This window comes from Cucurbita moschata, unplaced genomic scaffold (assembly GCF_002738365.1).
Source record: "Cucurbita moschata cultivar Rifu unplaced genomic scaffold, Cmos_1.0 Cmo_Scf00041, whole genome shotgun sequence".
NCBI classification, from domain to species: Eukaryota; Viridiplantae; Streptophyta; class Magnoliopsida; order Cucurbitales; family Cucurbitaceae; genus Cucurbita; species Cucurbita moschata.
The window spans coordinates 840,604-852,136 of NW_019268557.1; the positions used below are offsets into that span (position 1 = coordinate 840,604).

The window sequence follows — 11,533 nt, forward strand, 5'->3', positions numbered from 1 at the left end:
AAAAAAAAAAAAAAAAAAAAAAAAAAAAAAAAAAAAAAAAAAAAAAAAAAAAAATCCACTTGCGCAAGTTGATCTAAAAAAAGATCAAAATTTTATATTACAAGTTTAGTCAACTTTCAAAATCAATTCATCAATTTATTGAAGACACAATCAAAATTTAAATTTGTCTATAATTTATATTAGATAATAAATTAATTCTCTTTTACAAGAATAAAATAGTAATGCCTTCAGCTGACATTTATTTATTTTTACCAGTTAACAAGTACAGAGGAGTACAGACATTGTCCAAAAGAACAGTGTTCATGGGGTGTATAGATATAAACAGAAGCTTATTAACTTGAAGGAAGATCCTGTTCTGCAATTTTCTCCCAGGACTTCAGAGTTTCATCTCCAGTGTCTGTTTTGTATAGTGCAAGACGAGTGATGGGGAAGCTCAGGCCATTAATGGCTTCGTCCAGCTTCTCTGCTAGTTCTTTTGCCTGCTTCTTTTGTTCATCTGATATGTTGGCATACAGTAGGCTCAAATGCGGCATGTAAGCTGATACAGACATGACATTCATATTATTAGTTGAGATTCGAGAAGCATCCTCGTTATCTTGTACCGAAACGAGCATAGTTCTTTGATTCATTGCTTAATCGTCTTGAATTTGACAACAGGCTTGCATTTACTTTCATATGGCTAATCCGTTTCTATTGTCATTTGATTGTAAAGAAGAAATTTAGCTCAACTACTTGGACTGCTTACGAGACAATTTTGCAGATAATTGGCATCAGTAGCACCAACAAGATGGATAATACCAACAAGTTTATCAAAACTTCTTTTCCAAGGCCTAGCTTGACCCATTGATTTACCAAATCCTAAGAGTTTTCTAATACCCAATACGTAAAATCCGAATGTTCATCCTGTAATCTTAGTCTAGAAACACATACGCTGACCCAGAGATATCAAAGTCTACTGTATGTTCATAACAATCTGAGGGAAGGGAAAAACAGAGCTAAGTTTACCATTTTGAATGTGATTCATGATTCAATTTAACAATCAACAACCTATGGATAAGATATCTTTTGAAAAAAAAAATGGAAAAAACAAGAAATTAACGCAAGAGAACTGGATCTTACGGGTATTCTTGTAACCAAAATGTCCACAGCAATGTGAACTAGTCTCCACCACCTGAGAAGAAGAAAAGGGGGAGTGAGAGAACGATCAAACAGAGAAAAGGAGGTAAAATAAAGAACAGAGGGAAGAACCTGAGTGGTAGGATGAATAAGGAGAAAAACACACTGGTAGAAGAAGGTTCCGGTAGATACACAATCGACGGTGGCTTGATAAGCCTTAAGCCCCTCGCAAGCCGAGCGGAATTTGTTGAGGGCATCGTCAAGGGTGAGACGAATAGCCCCAACGACAGTGATATGTGGCTCGAATTGGGGCCCGCCGAACTCGGATCTGAGGCTGTTCATGAGAGTCCTGATTCTGGCCATAACATCTTCTGGAGGAAGAGCCCAGACCGAATACACGTTCTTCTCCCCTTCAGAGGGTTGGATAGGGGTGGATTCTGGGTTCGCCATTGAAGCGGAGAAGAGAAGAAGACGGAAATAAAATGGAGTATTGAAGTTCGTTGACTGAACTGTTGTGAGAGATTTGGGTAGGTTTTCATGACGACATGTCGTGGGTTATAGACTATCGGGCCACGTGGGCTCAGTAGGGCGGCAACTTGAACCTATCCCACCGGCAATGCAAACGGAGTTGGGAATCTAAGTTTATTACAAGAATATGCGCATATTTGATGCTGAATGTAGTAGCTAAAATAAACCATCAGCCATAGAAGGTAGAAATTGTACAAATTTAACACACATTATTTATGATCCATAGTTCTTGAAAGTTTTCAATTCTAAGCATAATTTAGTTTCTTTTTTTCTCTCATGGCTCCCTACCTACTGTCATCAATGGCGGAGATGGCTGGTTTATGGTTTCTGTAATTGTATTTCTGGGTAGCAAATATATAGATAAAGAAGTTGATGAAGCTCAAGATTGAAAGCAGCCAGTAGAAGAGATTCAAATGGTTCCGATTAATGTTGTTTCCAATCAGCCAACCTCCATTTTTCGTAATCCCTTTCGTAGCACTGTTCACAACCTTCACAATTATGGTGCTCAAGAAGTATCCCATGCCCATCGAACTCCAAAGGAAGCAAGTGGAGACAGATTTTAGGGCTTTTGGCGCCTCGGAGTAGAAGAAATCGAGAAGCCCTACGTATGCAAAGAGATCTGCGATTCCGAATATGAAGAATTGAAATGATAGCCAGAACGTGCTGATTGGCAATGGCTGCAAAACAGGGGTTGCATCCAACATGTTGTGGTCTCTCGCAACGCCTTTACGCTTCACTTCCACTAGTGCCGCGACGGCCATGGAGATGATGGACAGAACCAATCCAACACCTACTCGTTGCAAGGGGGTGATTCCTGTGGGGATGCCTGTGAATTTTCGAGCAAAGGGGACAAGAATCTTGTCGTAGATTGGCGCCATGATGATGAGAAAGAAGACTGGGATGATGGTGAGTGACGCCGGGGGGATTTTGAAGGAGGGTGTGAGTTTTGTGTCCATGGTGAGGCCCTGTTGGATGGAGAAGGTTTGGAGCTGGGCAAAGCAGAGGCTCATATTCACTGTGCAACAGAAAATTGGTATCATGCTGAGAATTACTTTGGCATTCTCTACTTGGGTCACTGTGCATAGTTTCCAAGGGCTTGAAGCTTCGGGAGTTTCAACTTGCCTACAAGGTGTTTGTTGAATTGCCGCTTTGTCTAGAAACCTGTATATTCGAGTTATCATGGTATTCAATGCTTATGGGGCTGTCAAACTAGAAAGTTTAAACAGAGTTTCATGTACAAAACCTGCAAATGTTTCTATGAGGCAGAAAGTCTTCTTCCATAACAGCCTCTTTGTCCCTTTCAATCTCATAAAGATCTGCAGGGTCTTCGGGAAGGACAAGATTTCTATTACGAGTGGCTGCAACATAGACCTAAAAACAACATTTATTTGGACAGAAGTAACAATATATTTGCCTCCAACTCTGTATTTTGCTTGTCTCACGGACATACCTGTAAAACTTGGACGATTGCATTAGACCCAGAAATAATGTGCATTCTGTACAGTGGCAATCCGGCAACAAACATGACTATACCGAACAAGATGGCTGCAGAAGATACCCCGAAACCCCAGTCCCAACCTTTGTTGTCTTGGATCCACACAACAAGAGTTAAACTAGCAGCTATACCGAGGGACGATCCTAGCAACAGTTGATTGAAGAAGCTGGATATTTGCATCGCCTCTTTGGGGTCTTTTTCATCAAATTGATCAGCTCCATGCGGTGGTAATGCAGCCTTAATGCCTGCATTCCCAATAGCTAATGCATATAGAGGAACATAGAGGAGGGCAGCATTTCCTCCTCCAACTGTCTCGCAGTGGGATTGTTTATCAAATATATTGCAAAGTGGTGGCTTGAGCTTCGGGTAGTGAGCTTGTATCATGAGCAATATTAGCGCCTAAAATAACAGTAACAGTGTTTAGCATATGGGAATCGGTAGGGGCAGCAAAGTAAAGCCACTAAAGTTGGGCTGACCAGAAACTCAAGACAGCCAGAAATGATGACAGTTTTGACTCTGCCCAAGCATGTGTCTGCGAGAACAGCCATTGGAATAGAGAGAATGTAACATGTTCCCATGTAATTCGTCAGTTGGTTGGCCGCATCCGCTAGTTCCAAGTGCATCACAGTATTGAAATACGTAGTCAAGTTCACTGCAAGCGCGAAGTTTGCCATTTGATCGAAACCATATGTCACTGCAACAAAAAACCCAAAAGGTAAACAAGAAACTGTGTTGTGATTACAATGAGCATACAAGGGTGCATGTGGTTATGTAGTCTGCTAAAGAGCGCGTTCTATCTCTGTGAGATCCTATCTCGATTGGAGAGAGGAACGAAACATTCTTTTAAAAGGGTGTAAAAACCTCTTTTTAATAGATGCGTTTTAAAACTTTGAGGGGAGCCTGAAAGGGAAAGCTCAAAGAAGACAATATATGCGGCTAGTGTTGGCCTTGGGCTGTTACACTTTGGCTCACTACATCTAAAAACATTGATGAGCAAATGATTTCGTACCTAGTGCGAGCAAAGAAGATTTAGTTCCTCCATGTTTTTGTTTGAAAGCTGATCTTCCCTTCCAGTCCACTTTTCCTTCAACTACCTCAAGCATCTCCTCCATAGAAATGAACTAGCAGATAAACCTCGCAACTCACGAGATCAGCTGAAGGACCTAACCTCCTTGATTGGAACTTAATTGGAGCTCAAATGAAGAACATCAAACATACTATTGGAACTGGCCAGGATCCTCCATTGCTGTCATGAACTGATAGCTTTCGGTTTCTTGTTGCTTGGTAAGACTAGTGTGACCTCTGATAGCGTGTTCATAACTGCATGCCTCTGCTTCACTATTATATCAGTTATCGACCTTAGAGAATCCTTACAGTTGTGTTGTGATAGTGAGTTATTCCATTCATAGAAATATGTGGTGAACTTTTTTTCCATAGGATATAGTCTCACAGAAAAGTTGATTTTGTTTAAAAAGTTTGTATACACTATGAGTATCTTAATCATTTATTATATTAATGTTAATCACTCAATTAGAGACGTGACATGGTTGAAAGTTTTATTTATCCAAATCTAGAAATTATTGGAGGAGCTAATACAATGTGCTTATGCCGATGAACGTATGAGAGAACAAATCATGGTTTCGTCCTGTATCTAAAGCATCGGGTAAGAAAATATAGATAGAAATGAATATTAGAATTAGGAAAAGGGGGATAAATTCTGGTTGGCCCGAATGACAATTTGAAAGATTGGGACCAAGCAATAAGTCATCTTAGTGCTTTCTTTATACTCGTGGACATAAATAAACACTTGTGTTACACATTTTATTCAAAAGCATCTAGTCTATTATTCATGTACATCCAATAAACTTTATACTTAGACATTTTATTCTGAGCATCGACCTAAAATGGGTGGGATATTATTTAGTGGATAGGCAGGAATTTAACAAAACATTTTCTTTTGAAGGGACCAAAAATGAAAAGGGATGGTCCTAGTCCTATCTGTAATTATCATTTAGCAGCAAAGCCCTTGTTGTCTAACAAGAACAACAACTGTGATAAATACAACAAGAACATGGCTATAACTAAATGTTTCTGACAATCAACATGAAAAAATGGCTATAAAGCTAAAAAGATGTACAATGTAGGACGAGAGAGAAAAGAACACATGAATTCTATGCAAAAAAATGCTCCACTTTTGTTTATAGTTTGAAGAAGGGATACCCGACCAAGGACCAATCAGTAGTTTAGCAACAAGTACTTGATGCGCAAAACTATCCTTCCCTTGTCGACCCCGAGCTTAGCCCCTGTAACCAACCAATGACCTGGAATATCCTGTGGTCCCTTGGACATTTCAGTCAAGTCTACAACTTTTGCAAGTTTTCCAGCATTGGCTGAACTGTCTTCCTTTTTATTATCTTGGGAAGTTCTTGTTTTGGAAGATGATGAGGCACCATCAGATCTCATTGGAGTAGCAGGGGTGGAAGGGCTATGATCCCAGACTGATTGCCGAATCGTGCAGCCAGGTACCTTCGAGAAGAGAGGTTTTAAATATAGTACATTTTTGGCACCGAAGTCCCAAACACCGAGCTGCGCTCCAGTTACGATATGAACACCAGACAAGTCTCCAATGTTGGCTTCTGTATACTCTATGGGCGCTGTGCTTACATGTGAGAAGTTCTTCCACTTGATGGGTTCAAACCACCTGCTGTCCTGCTCCTCAGGGCCATGCCATTTAAGGGCACCTATGGCAACATGTGAGTCGCAATGGGTTTGGAGAATTTTTGGCAGAGACACCAGATGTTGGAGATGGATAGCAAGTCGATTCTGCTTGCTGCCTTCAAGGTTGAGCCTAAGACCAGTTACAGGTTTACGGCCAACTGTGATCTACTTCATCAGCAGAACCATTAGATTTAACAAGGTCACACTCATTTTGAAGCCAGTAGAATAATGGAGATGGCGAACACCTGATCGGGCTAATGTGAAGCTTCGGACCCATCAAGCTGAATTGAAGTGATGGACAAAAGGGCTCTTTCCTTTGCAGGTTAGTTTGTTCAGGAGCCCATGCCCTACCGATTTAAACTCAACTGACATTTGAATCAACAAGCATTCAGGAAGGGAAGTTCAAGAAGGGGCAAAAGGGGTCAATCATAAGCAAAAAGAAACAAGGCCCAATTGAAAGAACAGCTGGGAATTCACCTTGTGGAAGCTGCATACAGGGACGTTTTCGGTTACCCTGGATTCTGAAGAACACTGAACATCATCAGGCACATTGGGAACCACAAGCCCATCAGAGAGAAGAAGATCCCTGGTGTGAGTATCATTGAGGTGAACCAGCCTCGACCCTGGTGTTCCCTTGCAGTAAAGAAGACGAATATCGGCGGTGACATCAAAACCACGCCCTAAAGCTTCGATAGACCTGCAAAGAGTAGTGGTCAAAGCGTCCATATTTAGAAAAGGTAAGAAGTGGGTCAGTTTCAAATAAACAAAACCTGGGTTTTGTGAGTTGTGGCCATTAGAGCAGCAGAATTGAGAACATTGGAAGCAACAGCAACCGGAGAAGAAACGGGATAGCTTCATTTTTATTTCCCCGACCATTCTAATTTTTGTCTTTAACCCTTCAAATTTCTTAATCATAAATACATTTTTTTTTTAAAATTCAAATTCAAATAATTATCATGTCTTAATTATCTTTTATTAATGCTCAAATTACCAAAGCTTTTATATAATGGTGAAGTATGACTTAATAACTTGATAAAGATAATTATAAATAATTGATAAATTGATTTTATGAATATTTTAATCACGTCATTAACTATAATTATATTAAAAAAGAAAGGAAATTCTCTATTATAAATTATTCATTGAAATAATTTCAGCATGTTTGATTATTAACCAATAATTCTTAAAAATTAATTATAACGTACAACTAATTTCCTTTATTTAATATTTTCTTTACACTCTATATTTATTATTTCAAAAATACTCATAAATTTTTAAAAATTAAAATAATATAAAATTTACATCGAGTCAAACAATAGTATTTTATTTTTAAAATATTCTTGAACTTTTGATAGTATTAAAATATTTTTTAATTTTTAAAATATTTTTAATATCATTTAACTCTTTTAAAAATTTTAAAAATATTATGTTGAGTATAAAATTTTTAAAAGTAACATTAACATATTTTATCTTTATAAAAAAATTAGAAAAAATTTTACACAATATATGAACGAAAATGTCAAACGACACCTCATAGATTATCTCCAGACTTTTAAAGTTGAAGAGTATTTTTTAAAAAAAAAAAAACTAATGGTTTCTATCTAAAATTAAAATTACTTTTAAGGGTATTATTAAAATTTTTTTATTATTAAAACTTTTTGAAATTTTATATAGAGCATATTTTTTTATTAATTTAAGCTAACTAATTATGTAATTGCATTATTATTTTAATTAATTGTAACACAGTCTTACTACTCTTATTACGTATACATATTTAAATTACTTAATTAGGTGACATAAACTAATATAATTGATCATAAACGTGTAGAACATAAGATTGTAAGAAATCCCCTGCCCTGGTTTTAGATTGCGCAGTTGGGTGCTCCATCTGGCCAATGGAATCCCACCACAACAAACTTAACGAACACCATTTCCCACCGGAGCATTGTTCGCTCACCGATCAACCTCAATTGTCCGCTTCACCGGTGCCCGAACTCTCGTCTGAGAATGCCCCCTCCGCCGTCAATTCATTACGCCGTCGGACCTCTGCTCGCCGCAGTAACGAAGAGAATACAGAGGTGTCGACCATGACTACCGCGGAGATTAACTCGGACGGCGAATTGGGCGTATCGTATGTCATAAGAAAGTTGTTGGGGGTTTGGGAAGTTGTAATTGCCATGGTCGGTCCAGCGGTATCTGCACGAGTTGAGGATTGCAAGTATCTTTGGAAGGTTGGACACCGCTTTGCGTGGGGTTTGATATGGTCGGCCTCTGTTTATATCATTTTATGTGCCCTCTTGGTTTCCGCTCTTATATTTAGTGCGTTTCTTATGAGGTTCATAGTTCAGGAGCCTGTGAAGATCAAAGAAGTAATAAACTTCGACTACACCAAACACAGCCCCGAGGCTCTTGTGCCAATCTTGCCTGATTCAAATCATTCTCCACAGCCTACCGGGAAGACCCAGTTGCGGGCTGTTCCCCTGCATCATCAATTTCATGTCATTGTCTCACTAACATTGCCAGAGTCTGAATACAATCGAAATCTTGGGGTCTTCCAGGTAAGAGTTGACTCTCTTTCTGCTAGCGGTGACATTCTTGCAACCTCGAGGCATCCATGCATGTTACAGTTTAAAAGTGAACCCCTTCGCCTTTTGCTGACTATCCTGAAGCTTGCGCCTCTTGTTATTGGGTATGTATCAGAGTCACAGACTCTGAACCTTGAGCTTAAAGGTTTCACCCAAGGAGATATACCGACTGCCTGTCTAAGGGTTACAATTGAACAGCGAGCAGAGTTCAATGATCGTGGTGCTGGCATACCCGAAATATATGATGCATCCATATTCATTGAATTCGAGCTTCCCCCGTTTAAAAGGATTGTATGGTGGTGGAGGAAGATTATCTATGTATGGGTTAGCATGGTATCGTTTATGATGCTGTTGCTTTTTACGCTGCTCTGTTTTAGTCCGAGAAGCCTTCCTGGAATATGGGATGGATCTGCTGATGCAAGCTCCACCAGCAACCACATCTCGGTACAAGATTAGATTAGAACAGCCCCCACTTATCCAAATGTTTGGTTGCTGATGCATAAACCCGATTGATTGTCATCCACTTCACGATTTTAAAATACATATATTAGGGAGAGGTTTTCACACTCATTCCCTCTACAACTAATGACATCTCACAATCTACCTCATTTGAGGGTCAACATTCTTACTATCACACCATCTGATCTTTAGGTAATGGTTCAAGCTCACTATTAATAGAAATTGTCCGCTTTGATTCGATACTTATGATCGTCAAACTCATAATTTTAAACGTGTTTGTTACAAGAGGTTTCTACACCGACGGAGGGAGGGAGGGAGTTGTGCAGACATCCTGTTTGTTAAGTACGAGGAAGTTTTGTTTTGTTTTGTTACAAACTCTCTCTCTCCACAGTAAAAAGATGGAGGAGGACAGGGTTCATGTGAACATTCATGCAGCCATAAAAGTTCGGTGTTATTCAAATGTGGGATATTCTTAGTTTTCCTCGCGAGTCCCGACATCAATCTACTTCATATCCATGTCTTTGGATAAACTAAAGCTAAAACTAAAACTAAAACACCCAAATTTCTCTCCTTTCGCTCTATATCTGCATATACTTTGAAATACAAGAAAGAAAGCAAGAAAAATGGCGTTTTGCTGTTATATATAAGGCAAAAGCCCCTCAAGACGAACCATTGCGCCCTTGTCCTTTGAGGAAAGACGCACTTTTAGTGATCTCTCGTAGAGGCTTGTCTGTAAACCTGATGGTATTGTAGACCAGAGCACCCGCAATTGCACCAAACGTGGGAGCTACCATGTATATCCATAACCCCTTGAACTGCCTTGATACTATAGCAGGCCCCAAGCTTCTTGCTGGATTCATGGACGCTCCTGTTATTGGCCTGAAAAACCGCATCTTAAATTAGATATGGAAGCCTAAGGATATGGGTTTGAAGATGATATTAAGATTCAATACCCTGAAAACATCACGTTGAGGAGCACTGTGGCGCCAACAGCAAGTCCAGCAAGTTCACCAATCTGTGGAAGGATGAGTAAACCAAATTATAGTGAAGTTTAGAGTTGGGAATTGGAGTAAATCATAAAGAGAAGATGAACTAACGGCTCTATTGTCAGTGGCAACACCAGACACCACGAACATGAGGTAAAATGTGATTATGAATTCAATCACAAAGGTCTGCAAATACGAGTCACTTGGGAGAGTCCCTGAAAAATGGTCTTGTTCTCCGTTGAATATTAGCCTCAGTGTCCCACTTGCCAATGTTGATCCAAGAACTTGAGCTATCACATAAGCTGGCACCTGCAACAAAGTCCAATTGTTTTGGAATCAGCTTTGGAGAGCAGGGGATTTGTAACAAGCACAAGAATTTCTCACCCAAAATGGAAAAGGCTTGGGCTTTTCTTGTTTTAGAGGTTAATTGTATCGTGGGGTTCAAGAATTTTACCAAACCAAATCATGATCGAGCTTACCTGTTTCCATGGAAATCGCTTGGTAGTGGCAAAGGCTATGGTGACAGCAGGGTTAAAATGAGCGCCAGAGATATGCCCAACGGAATAAACCATCACCATTACCGCCAAGCCCCAAACAATTGCAATCCCTGGGAAAGTGATGACTTTGTCTTTGCTCAAATTCACAACCACCGACGCCCCGCCGGCAAATATCAAGAAATACGTCCCCACAATCTCTGCAATCAACTATTTCCACACCAGAAACAAAAAAATCTCAGCCATTGAATCACAAATCAAAGGAGTGAGATGGGTTTTGGCGTAATCTGAGAGAGAATCAAGGGAAAGACCTTTTGAATGAAAGGAACAGAGATCCAGTCGGCTTCTTGTCTGCTGGTGACGGCAGTGGATTCATCTTTGATGTTGAAAGAAACAGCATGGTGTCCATTGGTTGATCCAGAAACCTCAGCCATGGATATGATCGAATAGAGGAAGAAGCAAGCAGAGAAGAGGGGAAGAAAAGAGACAAGACAGCTCCAGATTGTGCTAAGACTTACAGAATTGTGGCAAAACCCAGATGAACATGTGCAATTTATAGAACCCAAAGAGAGAGGAATTGATATCCATCATTGAACGCTGCCTCAACAACCCGCCGGACATACAGACAAATGTGAATGCATCTTTTTTCTAGGATCAAACTTGGGGTCACTTCCAAGTTTCTACTCAATTTTTACCCCATTGGATTCACTACCTTAGTCACTTAGTCGCGTTAGATCTGATAAGATTATGCAATAATTCCATTTTTACACCCAATAAATCATCCTTAATTTAGTTCCTGGACAGATCATATTACCTTATTATAAGTACTAATCAATCTGTCTTTTATTACATACTAACGTTTTATATTTTTGAATAAAATCATAATTGAAATGAATAGATACTAAAGATACAGTGTAATAGAAATGAGCCTGACTGACAATATCTACTAACAGTGGGTTTAGACCGGTTACTTATCGTTATAAAATATTAAAATTAATAATAAATTTTGATTCATTGAATGATTCAAAGCATTTAACTCTTTAAAACACTAATTGGTGTAACTAAAAGTAATAAAGTGTGTTTGGGTTTTCAACTGTGGGGTAGGCCTAAAGCTAAATTAATAGCACGTGGGGGGGGGGGGGGGGGGGGGGG

At 39.4% G+C, this 11,533-nt stretch overlaps 5 protein-coding genes across 5 annotated transcripts; 1 reads left to right on the forward strand and 4 right to left on the reverse strand.

The window, feature by feature from the left end:
• Window positions 1–211: 211 nt before the first annotated feature.
• Window positions 212–1,738, reverse strand: LOC111433116 (cyclic phosphodiesterase-like). Its single transcript, XM_023070055.1, has 3 exons — window positions 1,249–1,738; window positions 1,120–1,171; window positions 212–538 (listed from the first exon to the last, which is right to left on the reverse strand). Exons 1-3 carry the CDS (start codon window positions 1,564–1,566, stop codon window positions 333–335), a joined length of 576 nt encoding a protein of 191 aa, XP_022925823.1. The 5' UTR covers window positions 1,567–1,738; the 3' UTR covers window positions 212–332.
• An 82-nt stretch (window positions 1,739–1,820) lies between these two features.
• Window positions 1,821–4,654, reverse strand: LOC111433115 (protein NRT1/ PTR FAMILY 4.6-like). The gene is made up of 5 exons (XM_023070054.1): window positions 4,149–4,654; window positions 3,616–3,833; window positions 3,095–3,538; window positions 2,888–3,015; window positions 1,821–2,805 (listed from the first exon to the last, which is right to left on the reverse strand). Exons 1-5 carry the CDS (start codon window positions 4,249–4,251, stop codon window positions 1,929–1,931), a joined length of 1,770 nt encoding a protein of 589 aa, XP_022925822.1. The 5' UTR covers window positions 4,252–4,654; the 3' UTR covers window positions 1,821–1,928.
• A 63-nt stretch (window positions 4,655–4,717) lies between these two features.
• Window positions 4,718–6,583, reverse strand: LOC111433019 (MACPF domain-containing protein CAD1-like). The gene is made up of 2 exons (XM_023069901.1): window positions 6,335–6,583; window positions 4,718–6,022 (listed from the first exon to the last, which is right to left on the reverse strand). Exons 1-2 carry the CDS (start codon window positions 6,581–6,583, stop codon window positions 5,375–5,377), a joined length of 897 nt encoding a protein of 298 aa, XP_022925669.1. The 3' UTR covers window positions 4,718–5,374.
• Window positions 6,584–7,738: 1,155 nt separating this feature from the next.
• Window positions 7,739–8,942, forward strand: LOC111433257 (seipin-2-like). The gene has a single exon (XM_023070243.1). The coding sequence runs from the start codon at window positions 7,753–7,755 to the stop codon at window positions 8,896–8,898; it is 1,146 nt and encodes a 381-aa protein (XP_022926011.1). The 5' UTR covers window positions 7,739–7,752; the 3' UTR covers window positions 8,899–8,942.
• A 389-nt stretch (window positions 8,943–9,331) lies between these two features.
• On the reverse strand, window positions 9,332–11,040 carry LOC111433187 (aquaporin NIP1-1-like). Its single transcript, XM_023070144.1, has 5 exons — window positions 10,693–11,040; window positions 10,367–10,591; window positions 9,999–10,196; window positions 9,855–9,916; window positions 9,332–9,780 (listed from the first exon to the last, which is right to left on the reverse strand). The coding sequence occupies exons 1-5, from the start codon at window positions 10,813–10,815 to the stop codon at window positions 9,561–9,563; spliced, it is 828 nt and encodes a 275-aa protein (XP_022925912.1). The 5' UTR covers window positions 10,816–11,040; the 3' UTR covers window positions 9,332–9,560.
• Window positions 11,041–11,533: the final 493 nt, after the last annotated feature.